This window comes from Hemitrygon akajei, unplaced genomic scaffold (genome assembly GCF_048418815.1).
Source record: "Hemitrygon akajei unplaced genomic scaffold, sHemAka1.3 Scf000105, whole genome shotgun sequence".
NCBI lineage: Eukaryota > Metazoa > Chordata > Chondrichthyes > Myliobatiformes > Dasyatidae > Hemitrygon > Hemitrygon akajei.
In genome coordinates this window covers 2,218,461-2,231,991 of record NW_027331991.1, presented here as the reverse complement: position 1 = coordinate 2,231,991, position 13,531 = coordinate 2,218,461, and the positions used below count along the sequence as shown (strand labels likewise).

Below are 13,531 nucleotides of genomic sequence, written 5' to 3'. Positions count from 1 at the left end.
TCTTTTTTATTGATACATAATTGTCTACAGCTATAAAATGATACAAAACTTCAATAGATTAATATGTATACCATAATAAAGCTGAAAAAACTGATCGTAAAATATAAAAATGGAAAAATCTATATACAGAAAAATAAGGGAAAGAAGTACCCCATTTAACTCGGAAAGAAACCCACTAACCAGAAAAAGGGGGGGGGGAATCCATTAGGAATGAACCCCCCGGAGCAATACGTTTGACCGTCATCTAAATTTTTAAAAAAAGAATCATCAACCGTCATTACATATTTATAAAAAAATAAAATTGGACGGAAACCATATAGCATAATTCAAATTAAATGATAATATTTGGCAAAAGAACCCCATCTTCTCTCAAAATCGAATCGAGGATCATAAGTTCTACTTCTATTTTTTTCCAAACTAAGACATAACATTCCGTGAGAAAACGATTCAATTAATGTAGGGGAAGAAATATCTTTCCATTTTAATAAAATAGCCCTTCTTGTCAGTAGTGTAACAAATGCAATTACATGTTGATCTGAAGATGAAATTCCCTGAATATGATGTGGAACTATTCCAAATAGAACAGTCAACCTATTAGTTTGTAAATTAATTTTCAGAGCTTTAGAAATTGTAGAAAATAATGATTTCCAAAACGATTTTAATGAAGAACATGACCAGAACATATGTGACAAAGTAGCTACTTCAGTTTTACAACTATCACAGCATTTGTCTATACTAGGAAATATTTTAGATAGTCTCCCCTTTGTTAAATAATAACGGTGAACAGTTTTAAATTTAATTAAACAATGGTCGGCACATACAGAAGAAGAATTTACGTTTTTCAAAACTCGAAGCCAATCTTCATTAACAAAGATCATATTAAGTTCTCTGTCACAATCTTGTTTAATCTTTAGTGATAGGTTCTCGTTTTGTAACAAAAACAAATGATAAATGCTGCCAATGGAACCTTTCACGAAGGGATTCAATTTCAAAATGGTATCGAAAAAAATCAGATTCTTGTAAATATGGAAACTTAGGTAAATATCGTAAAAAATGTCTAACCTGAACATATTGCAAAAAAATGTGCATGAGCGAGAGAAAATTTGTTAATTAACTCTTCAAAGATCATAATGGACCATCACAAAATAAATCTGTAAAAGAATGGATCCCTTTATTTTCCATAGGAGAAAAATGGGGTCAGTTGTTGAAGGTTTAAATGAGAAGTTTCGATGTAAAAAACTAGTCATCTTAAATTGTTTAAAATTTAAAAAAAAAACGAAACTGAACCCAAATCCGTAGGGATTGTTTAATAACCGGGTAAAGATTTAAATTTGGAATTTTAGAGAGCTGTAAACGTAATGGAGCTCCAAAAATTGAAGTTAAATAAAATTGTTCAACAGATTTTAATTCCAAATCAACCCATAATGATTTTTGGTTCTTATCAAGCCAATATAACAAAAAACATAATTGTCTAATATTCACAGCCCAATAATACAGGCTTAAATTAGGAAGTGCAAGTCCCCATCGTTTTGTAGATTTTTGTAAATGATAGCTATTAATTCTTGGTCTCTTGTTGTTCCAAATAAAGGAAGAAATAAGAGAGTCAATTTGATTGAATTTTTTTTAGTTAAAAAGATAGGTATATTTTGGAAAATATATAAAAATCTAAGTAAGATCATTTTCACAGCATGAATCCGACCTATTAAAAAAAAGTAAGTGGATTCCATCTAAAAAATTGTGCTTCATGGAGTCCATTAAAGGAACTATATTCGCTTTATAGAGATCTTTATATTTTTTTTAGTAATTATAATACCTAAATATCTAAATGTATTAACAATTCTAAAAGGAATATCATTATATATACTAACAGGGACATTTAATGGAAACAATTCACTTCTTTCAAGTTGTTTATACCCAGAAAATTTAGCGAAATCTTTAAGTGTTTCCAAAAGATTAGGAATTGATTCCTCAAAATTTGAAATAAAAACCAAAAGATCATCTGCATAAAGAGAAATCTTATGTATGGTTCTATTCATAGAGATACCAAGAATACTTTTAGCTTCACGTAGTGTTATAGCTAAAGGTTCCGATACAAGATTAAATAATAAAGGGCTTAATGGACATCCCTGTCCAGTGCCACGAGAAACTGAGAAAAAAGACCTGCAGTTATTAGTAATGACAAGATCAAGGACGGCTTCCTGTCTGTGTTTATAAGCCAAATGAATGATAAAATGCTCTCGGCCTCACAATGTAACTCGACGTGACCCTGCACCATATGTGTATCTGCACTGCACTTTCTCTGCAGCCATAATGCTTTGTTACAGTTATTGTTCTGTCGTATATCAGCTCACTGTACTGTTGTAAAGTAGTAATCTGTGTGGATGGTACGTCAGACAAGATTTTCACTGTAGCTCAGAACATGATGAGAATAAACAAATTCACCACTTTAATTGTGTGGAAAAATTAGACAGACTGAGCTTCTGTTCTGGAACCTCAGAAGGAAACTTAACTGTTGTCATTTCTGTGGAATACAAATATATGGAAAATGCTTCAATCTCACATTACGGTCTGCGGTAACTGGGATCAGGTGACCGGTGGTGGGTCTCCCATATCAATATCAGAATCAGGTTTAATACCACCGGCATATTTCATGAAATTCGTTGTCCCTGCGGCAGCAGTAGAACCTAATTCATAACAATAGATTTTAACAATTGTGATTTAAAATAAGAATATGAATAAGAATAAAATAAGAATAGTACAAAATGAAAAAAAAAGATGTAATAAACTATTTTAATTGTGTGGAACTATTTGACTGACCGGGTTGTTGCTTTGGAAATTTTGCAGTGAATTTTAACTGAACTGTAGACATTTATGAGAAGTGCAGATAAATACAAAAGGTTAAATTCTCACATAAATGGGTCAGACACCCAGAAACATCGGCAGCACTTCAGCAGGTAAAAACAGTGGAATGAAACATGCTGAAAATATTGCAGAAAAAAACATATTGTCCACCACAACGAGAGGACGTGACAGATCCGGATCTCACTGCCTTGTCTGAACGGGGAAAGATGAAGCTACACGTACACGTAAAGTGACCCGCAGATGCTGCAGATCTGCGGAAAAATGTGAACAGGAAACGGGATCAGGAGACGGTGGAGGGTCTCCCACCCCCAGACGGAGAACCAGCTACCCACCACTCTGTGGAAAGAAGCAAACTTGCCACTCACTTCTCCTCTCACCTTAAATGTATTAGACATTTCAACCCCCGGGAAAAATATATCGTCTGTCCACTCTATCTATTCCTCTCGTAATCTGATAAACGACCATCCAGTCTCACCCCAGCCTGCGCCGCTCTGGAGAAAACAACACAAGTTTGTCCAGCCTCTCGTTACAGCTCATGCCCTCTAATCCAGGCAGTGTCCTGGTAAACCTCTTCTGCGTCCTCTCCAAAGCCCCGACATCCTTCCGAGAATGGGGGCGACCAGAACTGTATGAAACACTCCAGATGTGGTCTAACTAGTTTTATAAAACTGTGGTACGAACTGTAGCGTTTTAGAAACGAAACAGCAGCAATATAGTTCACACTGGAGTCTGGTTTTGATGTTAAAGCCATTCTCTTTATTAGTATCTACTTATGATGTAGTAAGTTAATGAAATAAAGGAAAGTTAACAGTGTTATGTGTATTTATGTGTAAATATAATTCCCAGACTATCGAGCCTGAGGGAACAAAACTTAGAGTCTTGAGATGGTAAAGTAGGAAAGTTCAGAAATCCACGGAATAAATGATGGGAGAGAGATATTTGTAATCCAGGGTGAAACGTAGAGAAAAGGCCGTTACTTCAAAATAACCGTCGACGAAGTTCTTATCCGTTGAATCTGTCCACAGACGAGTTATCAGCGAAAGTGACCTGTCACAGGAATACCGTCTTCCCGGGGTTACCACACAACATACCCAGGCAAGGGTTAACACAATATATTCCAAAACCCACTCCTATGGATTATACGAAGTGACAGCCACACACATTCCTTGTGGCTCCGTGTACCGATGATCAACCCACTCTTGTGGGCATCGGAGAGTTCCAAGCCTCAGCTGCGACTAACTGAAGCGATCAGCTTTTCCAGTCTCTCTCTCTCTTTCTTTAGACTGGCCGGCTGCCTGTCTGCAGATCGCTCTCTCTCTCTTATGGTTCAGTCCACAGTCAGCGCTGTCAGCCTGTGACTTACGTCATAGTCCCGCCTCCTCACGCCGGCGCTCTTAAAGAAACAGTCACAGTACGACAGCAGGCTCGTAACAGCTGCAACACAATTTCCCGACTTTTGAACTCAATGCTTCAACTAATAAAGACAATCATGCCCTTTGCCCTCTTAACCTCCCGGTCAATCTGTGCAGTCTCTTTCAGGGAGCGATGAACTTGGAGTCTAAGATCCCTCTGATCATCAACACTGTTCAGGGTTTTGCATTTAACAGTGTACTGTCTCATGCATTCGACCTACCGAGCTGCCAAGATGATCATCACTAATCAAATCTCACTGAGATTTCTCAGATCCTGTTGAATTTATTGCCAAGTGCATGAGTAGGGGAAGGTACAGGTACAGAGAAACACTGACTTGTGGCAGCATCACAGGCAAGTACATTCAGATAACACACGGAACACAAATTGTACGATTCTCTGTCAGTAACAATCTTTAAATATGCTTTATGTCATTAACGGTATGAAAAAATACATTTTGTCATGATCAACATAAAAATGTGCATTTTGTGTCAATAACAGTCTTGGAAATGTTGAATTTGGTCCCTGTCTCCATTCCTCCTGTAATCCACAACCAGCTCCTTTGTTTTTGTCACAATGAGGGAGAGGTTGTTTTCTTGACACCACTGTGTCGGGGTGATGACTTCTTCTCTGTAGGCTGCCTCGTTATTATTTGGGATCCGGCAAATTTAATTAGCAGATTTGAACCCGCCACTGCTCCCCACAGTGCACTATGTACTGATTGCAAAGCTACGAAATTGCATGTGAATGGCCTCCCCTCCCCCAACTCCACTCTTTCTGCCTCACCAGCAGACTGGGGCATCTCACATCTCGCTGCCTCCGCCAGGACATTAAACTGTGAACAACTATGGTCAGGGACTGATCTCTGGGGTACTCCAAATGCTACCTCCTTCCAGTCTGAAAACGACCCACTCATCCAGACACACACTACCGGCAGTTTATCGATCTCCAACGAAAAAGCCTAATCATCTACTCCCGATGTTCAATACCATTGCTGACTCTGAGTTTACCACCGTCAAATGCCGGGAGGGACATAATAATCAGAAAGTTTCTAGTCACAGCCGTGTAAATAAAATGTGATCTCAGTAGGTGTGTGGCGCATGCTCAGAATGCGAAGGAGACAGACAAACTGAGCCAAGTCACAGACTGATGAAGGGGAGGAGTGATCCATTTTGACACAGAGAGGGAAGCTGAGAGTTTGATATTGTGCATGATACCGGAACTGTGGCCAGTTAAAAGATGAAGCTTTGTTCCTTCAAAATGTTTTGAGTTGTGACAGTGTTTTTATCAGAAGGCACCATGAAGACTCAAATTATTTCAGTTGAATTGTTGTCCTTCACCCACTGACGTGCTTTGTAAAATTTTAGCAGTGTAGAAAAGTCAAAAGATCTGTGTATGGGAATCACAAACACAACAGAACGTCAGTTCCGCTGTATCTGTCAGTTCACCAGCGCTTGAATGCCGCCGATCCTTGAATGTGGAGGCGGAGATGCTGGAGAAGACAGCGCCCCTCTCGCTACAAGGAGTGATCCATGTGTCCATGTCCGTGATCTGATTGGATACACCGCCATGACGTTCAGAGCACTGTGACGTCATTCACTGGCTCTCATTTTGGAAGGGATTCAGTCAGTCAGCCATCGCAGATACACCAACAGCTTCACACTGGGAAGCGGCCGTTCACCTGCTCCGTGTGTGCGAAGAGACTCATTCAGTTAACCCACCTTGTGATGCTCCGGTGAGTTCACAATAAATAGAGGCCACATTTCTGTCCGGAGTGAGCAAAGAGTTTTACTCAATCATCCCAGCTGCTGCAACACCAGCAACTTCACATCAGGGAGGAAGTTCAAATCAGCTCCGTGTTAAATGTTTAACCATCACGGTGACTGAAGGCAGCTGCAGGTTCATGAGGGACTGTTACTGTCAGATTCTGCAGTTCTTGCGGCTGCTTATCGCACCCAGGACTGAACCCTGGCCACTGAGCATTGGAGGAGTCTGTTCTGCTGATGTTAGCCTTAAACTAGTCTGGCATTTAATATTGTGGATCTGTGACAGATGAAATCACTTTTCTATCAAATTCCGTGTCTAACTAGAGAGGTCCCTGCCGATGTTTCTGTTCCATATCAGAATATCAAAATCTACCCCTGCCATTCCCTTCGCACTCACCCTGAAATGACACGTTGCAACTAGTCACCACTCTGTGGGATCGGAGATTTCCATTGAATTTCATAGAATCATAGAAATCTATAGCACATTACAGATCCTTTGGCCCACATGGTTGTGCCGAACATGCAACTTACTCTAGAAACTGCTTAGAATTACCCTACCACATAGCCACCTATTTTCCTAAGCTCCATGTACCTATCTAAGAGTCTCTTAAAAGACCCTATTGTATCCTCCTCTACCACCGTCGCTGGCAGTGTGTTCCACACACACACCACTCTTTGCTTAAACAAAGCTTAGCTCTGACATCTCCTCTGTACCTACTTCCAAGCAGCTTAAACCTATTCCCCCTCGTGTTAGACGTTTCAGCCCTGGGGAAAAGCCTCTGTCTATCCACACGACCAATGCCTCTCATCATCTTATACACCTGCATGAATTTCCTGCATGATTTTTTCCGGTCTGAATAAGACGATAAGCTCACTGTGGTTTTGATGTTCTCTCCCCTCTCGCCCATCTCCCCCCTCGCCCCTCTCCCCTCTCCCCTCTGCCCCTCCCCCTCTCCCCGCCCTCTCTCCCCTCCCCTCTCCATCCTTCCTTCCTCTCCTCCCTTCTCCCCCCTCCCCTCTCCCCACTCCCCTCCTCCCCTCCTCTCTCCCCTCCCGTACTCCCCTCCCCCTCCTCCCCACTCTCCCCCTCTCCCCCTCCCCTCTCTCCCCCTCTCCCCTCCCCTCCTTCATTCCTCCCCCACTAACCCCCTCCTCCCCTATCCCCCCACCCTCCCCTCACACCCTCCCCTCTCCCCCTCCAACCCTCTCACGCCTCCCCCTCCCTTCCTCTCCTCCTGTCCTCCCTTCCCCTCCTCCCCTCCCCTTCTCTCCTCTCTCTCTCTCTCTCTCCCTCCCCTCCTTTGTGTTTCACGTCACAGACCCGCCTCACTCAGGCACTTAAAGGGACACTCACAGTAAACTTACCTGCGGTCTCGTAACACAATGCACCTCTAAAGTCTGACAGCAGACTAGCGAGTGTATCTTCGATGGTGCAGAGTCAGAAACCAAAGAGTTTCCAGATTGAGTCAGGGCTTTGGGGCTGCAAAGAGAGATGGGGTCCAGAGTTTGCGACGAGGAGGAGGAATCAGACCAGCAGGAAAAGCTGCAAAAGAAAGATTAGAAGCATTTGGAAACTGGTTGATTGAAAAAAAAAACTGGTTAATTTCTGCAAAATACTGGTGGAAATCAACAGTCAGGCAGCAAATGTGGAGAGGAATAAATAGACAAAGTTTAGGCCGAGCCTAGCCTGTGTACTCCGCTGCTTAGTTGCTGCTTGAACTGCAGAGTTCCTCCAGCATTTTGTGCGTGTGCGTCTCTGTATTCCCAGCAACTGCAGAATCTCCTGTGTTTTATAACTGCATTTTACTTTGGCATTACCTACACGTTGATATTGAGTATATTGCTTATGGGAGACGCTTTCTACGTTAAAACAGCTGCAGATTTTTCTATACACACGGAAAAAAAATGAGGTATGGACATTGAACAGGTGCTTGCAGAAAAGTTTAATGGCACCGTGATTACCCATAAGGCCATGCGTTAAGAATTTCGCCGGCGCTGAAGCGCCGATGAAATGCGCAGGCGTCAGTCTGAGGCCGTCCCCGTGTATCACGCATGCGCGCAGTACACTGACGGCCTTGAAAATGTCGGGTACGGGTAAGAACGATTCTCTGTGTTTTTATCTTAAACACCGACTTCAGAACGATTCCTGTGAAATCTGGACACCGTGGCCAACAATCCCGGCACAGTCCTGCTCTCGTCCCTCTCTCTCTCAGCACCACGATCCGTACACGGGCCCCGGGGAGCTTCCGGCTGATGAGTGAATGGGAACCGATGGATCTCTCAGACAGAGCTGAGCTCCAGCCATCTAAATGCAAGGATTAGGAACTCAGAGAAAGGGAACAAAATCTTTTACATCAGCAGTTGAGGAAATCACCTTTGTTCTACCTCCAATCACTAATAAGAGAAAATCTGAAGATGCTGGAAATCCAAGCAACACACACAAAATGCTGGAGGAATTCAGCATTAGTACTCTTTTCCATAGATGCTGCCTGGCCTGCTGAGTTCCTCCAGCATTTTGTGTGTGTTGCTTGAGCTCCCTCCTCTCGTTCTGGACTTTTCTACCGGTGAGAACATGTTTTGACCCATTCTCTCTGGGTACACAATGATATCAAGCACCTTTGCCTTGGGCAGCAAGTAGCTTTCACATCTCAAATGTGCCAGACTCCAGTGAGACAGACTACTGCCCTTCCCTTCATATTCATTGGCATTACCATCACTGAGTTCACCACCGTCAGTCTTTGTCTGATGTGTGTATTGTGGCGATGCAAACATTGCTGGAGAATTGGGGGAGGCTACAGGGGAATATAGAAACTGAGTTAACCACTGTCAGTCATTGGGGGGGGGGACGGTTCAGGGGAAATATTTATGTAGAATATAGTTACTGGTGATATTTGTTTGTATTCTGGTGTTGCAAAAGTTGCTGGAGAATTTGCAAGTGGGAAGAAGTGGAGTGATATTTGGAAATCTGACTTTTTTTAGTGTAACTTAGCAAGCTAACCACATATGGACAATATACAAAAACTTTGGTGAGAAAATCCTTCATTACCCATTACAGGCCTGCTACATAGGTTGTGTGAGAGTGCAGATGAACTGGATCGAACCCAGAGGAGATCAAAGTTCCTATTCACAGTGATTTGCTAGCTGTGAAAATGAATACCTCTCTATATAAAATTCACTGTGCACATCTTGTCACTGGGTAAAAAAAATGCACAGTGCAAGACTTATGTACACACTGGTTATTACAAATTAGAGGGGGTATTGGAGGGAATATGGGGAGACCTGTAGTGTCCCTGATGCCCTGACTTACAAGAAATGAATCCAGCTGCAGCTTGTAACCCTGCACTTTAAGGAGTTGGAACTTGAAGCGCATATGGTGATTGATGGTCATTCCAGATACCAGCACTCTGCCCAGTCAGGAGATGATTTCTCTGTCCAACTTGGGTTTAACCTCAGTGTAACAGTGTGATACCAAATCAAACCTTGGCAACTCAAGAAATCTCATCTGAAATGTTGTCCTACACCCATTTATTGATGTTGTAAATCTTTCACAGGTTAAAAACGGGAAGGAATTTGTCTCCAGGAATCTCAAACACGGCACAACAGTTTTGTTGTCTCTGTCTAGATATTTAAGAAGTGGAGCAAGGGATTCAATCGACCATCCTTCCTGCTCAGACAGTGGGAATGGATTCACTCGGTCATTTCAATTGAAGGTACATCAGCAAGTTCACACTGGGCAAGGCCATTCACCTGTTCTGTGTGTGAGAAAGGATTCTGTCAGGCATCCCACCTGTGGACAAACCTGTCAGATCACACTGGGCAGAGGCTGGTCATCTGCTGAATTTCGGGGAAGGGATTCTCTCGGTCATCTGACCTAATGGCACACCAGCGTGTTCACACCAGGGGGCAGCCATTCACCTGCACAGTCTGCGGGAAGGGATTCACTGCATCATCCAACCTACAGAGACATCAGCGAGTTCACACTGGGGAGAAGCCGTTCACCTGCTCAGACTGTGGGAAGGGATTCACTCAGTCATCCCACCTACAGAGTCATCAGCGAGTTCACACTGGGGAGAAGCCGTTCACCTGCTCAGTCTGTGAGAAGGGATTCTCTCAGTCATCCAACCTACAGAATCATCAGCGAGTTCACACTGGGGAGAAGCCGTTCATCTGCTCAGAATGTGGGATAGGATTCACTCAGTCATCCCAACTACTGGCACACCAGTCAGTTCATAATGGGGAGTGGCCATACACCTGCTCCGTCTGTGGGAAGGGATTCACTCAGTCATCCCACCTACAGAGTCATAAGCGAGTTCACACTAAGGAGAGGCCGTTCACCTGCTCAGTCTGTGGGAAGCGATTCACTCAGTCATCCCAGCTACAGAATCATCAGCGAGTTCACACTGGGGAGTGGCCGTTCACCTGCTCAGAATGTGGGAAGAGATTCAGTCAGTCATCCACCCTACTGAGTCATCAGCGAGTTCACACTGGGGAGAGGCCATTCACCTGCTCAGTCTGTGGGAAGAGGTTCGCTCACTCATCCACCCTACAGAGACATCAGCGAGTTCACACTGGGGAGAGGCCGTTCAACTGCTCAGTCTGTGGGAAGGGATTCACTCAGTCATCCATCCTACAGAGTCATCAGCGAGTTCACACTGGGGAGAAGCCGTTCACCTGCTCAGTCTGTGGGAAGGGATTCACTCAGTTTTCCAGCCTACAGAGTCATCAGCGAGTTCACACTGGGGAGAAGCCGTTCATCTGCTCAGTCTGTGGGAAGGGATTCACTCGATCATCCATCCTACAGAGTCATCAGCGAGTTCACACTGGGGAGAAGCCATTCACCTGCTCAGTCTGTGGGAAGGGATTCACTCAGTTATCCAGCCTACAGAGTCATCAGCGAGTTCACACTGGGGAGAAGCCGTTCACCTGCTCAGACTGTGGGAAGAGTTTCACTCGGTCATCCCAACTACTGGCACACCAGTCAGTTCACACTGGGGAGAAGCCGTTCACCTGCTCTGTCTGTGGGAAGGGATTCTCTGAGTCATCCAGATTACTGAGTCATCAGCGAGTTCACACTGGGGAGAAGCCATTCACCTGCTCAGACTGTGGGAAGGGATTCACTCAGTCATCCAACCTACAGAATCATCAGAGAGTTCACACTGGGGAGAAGCCGTTCACCTGCTCAGTCTGTGGGAAGGGATTCACTCGGTCATCCCACCTACAGAATCATCAGCGAGTTCACACTGGGGAGAAGCCGTTTATCTGCTCAGACTGTGGGAAGGGATTCACTCAGTCATCCACCCTACTGAGTCACCAGCGAGTTCACACTGGAGAGAAGCCGTTCACCTGCTCAGTCTGTGGGAAGGGATTCACTCGGTCATCCACCCTACAGAGTCATAAGCGAGTTCACACTGGGGAGAAGCCGTTCACCTGCTCAGTCTGTGGGATGGGATTCTCTGAGTCATCCACATTACTGAGTCATCAGCGAGTTCATACTGTGGAAAAGCCGTTCACCTGCTCGGTCTATGGGAAGGGATTCACTCAGTCATCCACCCTACTGGCACACCAGTCAGTTCACAGTGGGGACTGGCCGTTGTTATGAATCCCTGGGTTTCCTTTGCTGTGGACTGTCATTTTAAGAGAGAGAGAGAGATTAAGAAGGTGAATCAGTCTGACTTGCAGCTTGTTTACATCGCTCACAGCTTGTTTAGTTTTAACCGAGGACACAGACACTCAGAGTCAGACGGAGACAAAGGAGGAAAAATGGAAGGATCGAAGCCAGGGAATTAGTGGCCAAGGGTCACTGTTTGGAACTTTCCTATGCCCACAAGGGTGGGTTAATTATTGTTCACCGTACATCAAATGTGTGGTTGTCACCTCGTTTGATCCATAGGAGTGGATCGGATTTGGGGCATCCTGTGGAGACCACTTATGTGTTAGCCCTTGCCTGGGGTAATTCACTTGAAGATGATACACCTTGTGACAAGTCACTTTCGGTGATAATTTGTATGTGGATTTGGAATGATGACGGATAAAATCTACAGCGACTGTTCTCTCGTTTTACCACCGTGGAACCTGTGGAATTCTACATATTTGCCTTCTCTCGCCATTTACCCTGGATTACAAATCTCTCTCTCTCATCGCCTATTCTGTAGTTGAACTGAACTTTCATACTTTACCATCTCAAGACTCCAAGCCTTGTTTCCCCCGAGTTCAATAGTTTGGGAGTTATATTTACTCACATTTATAAGCTTAACACTGTTAACTTCTGTTTATCTTGTTTATGTTGCATATTACAAGTAGATTCTAATAAAGATAGATTTAACATTAAAACCAGACTCCAGGTGTAGAGTATTGCTGCTGGCTTGTTTCTAAAGCAATATGGTTCGTAACAAATTTGGAGCCTGCGTCTGGGATATGGACAAATTTGGGGGCTATTGATCAATTAATTATTGATTTAATTGGGGAAATCCCTTTTGATTTATTTGTGTGTGGAAATCAGCAGCAGTGGATATTGATACATTTCTGTAGGTTGGATGACTGAGTGAATCCCTTCCCACATACTTCCTCATCCAGGTCATCCACTCTCGGTCTTCTTTGACACTTCTCCGGACCCACTCCAATACGAGCACATCTTTTGTGCAGATAATAAGTCGGAAGTACAGGTCGGAATCTGCTCACCATACACCAACAGTGATCTACCCAATGCGTTATAAAGCTATAGTATCGCATCCTTGCTCTTATATTGCTAACATTGCAGTTGTCATCCTTAATCAACTCAATCTGCAAGCAAACCTTTAGGGCCTCTTGCTCAAGGACTCACAAGCACTTATGCACCTCTAATTTTTTCAAGTTTCTCCCATTTATTTTTTTTCTACGCCCAATTACTTCTGCCAAATGTACATGACATGCATACACTGTATTTCAACTGCTACTTTGCTGGCATTCTCCAGATCTATCGAAGTCCTTCTGCAGACTCCCGCTTTGCTCTAAACTATCTGTCCCGTACCTATCTTTGTATCAACTGCAATGTTCGTCACCAAGGTATCAATTCCGTCATCCATATCATTCAGATTTAGCATGAAACGATGCGGTCTCAATACTGACCCCTACAGAACAGCATTAGTTACCGACAGCAAAACAGAAATGCCCACATTATTCTGACTCTTTCTCCCTTGTCAGTACAAGTTTCTTTCCTGTAATTCCATGAGCTGTGATCCTGTTAAGCAGCCTCACGTGCAGCACCTTAGAAACATAGAAAACCTGCAGCACGTTACAGGCCCTTTGGCTCACAAAGCGATGCCGAACATGTCCTTGCTCTAGAAATGCCAAGGGTTACCTACAGTTCTCTATTTTTCTCAGCTCCGTGTACCTATCCAGGAGTCTCTTAAAAGATCCTGTCGTGTCCGCCTCCACCACCATTGCCGGCAGCCCATTCCAAGCACTCACCACTCTCTCTGCAAAAAACTTACCCCTGACATCTCCTCTGTACCTAC

The 13,531-nt window shown here is 43.8% G+C and overlaps 2 protein-coding genes across 2 annotated transcripts in view; one reads left to right on the top strand and one right to left on the bottom strand.

The window, feature by feature from the left end:
• The window catches only part of LOC140723248 (uncharacterized), a 133,978-nt gene that overhangs the window by 48,187 nt on the left and 72,260 nt on the right, over window positions 1–13,531 (bottom strand). The window lies entirely within an intron of this gene.
• Window positions 8,103–12,316, top strand: LOC140723242 (uncharacterized). The gene is made up of 2 exons (XM_073037842.1): window positions 8,103–8,132; window positions 9,590–12,316. Exon 2 carries the CDS (start codon window positions 9,913–9,915, stop codon window positions 11,635–11,637), a length of 1,725 nt encoding a protein of 574 aa, XP_072893943.1. The 5' UTR covers window positions 8,103–8,132; window positions 9,590–9,912; the 3' UTR covers window positions 11,638–12,316.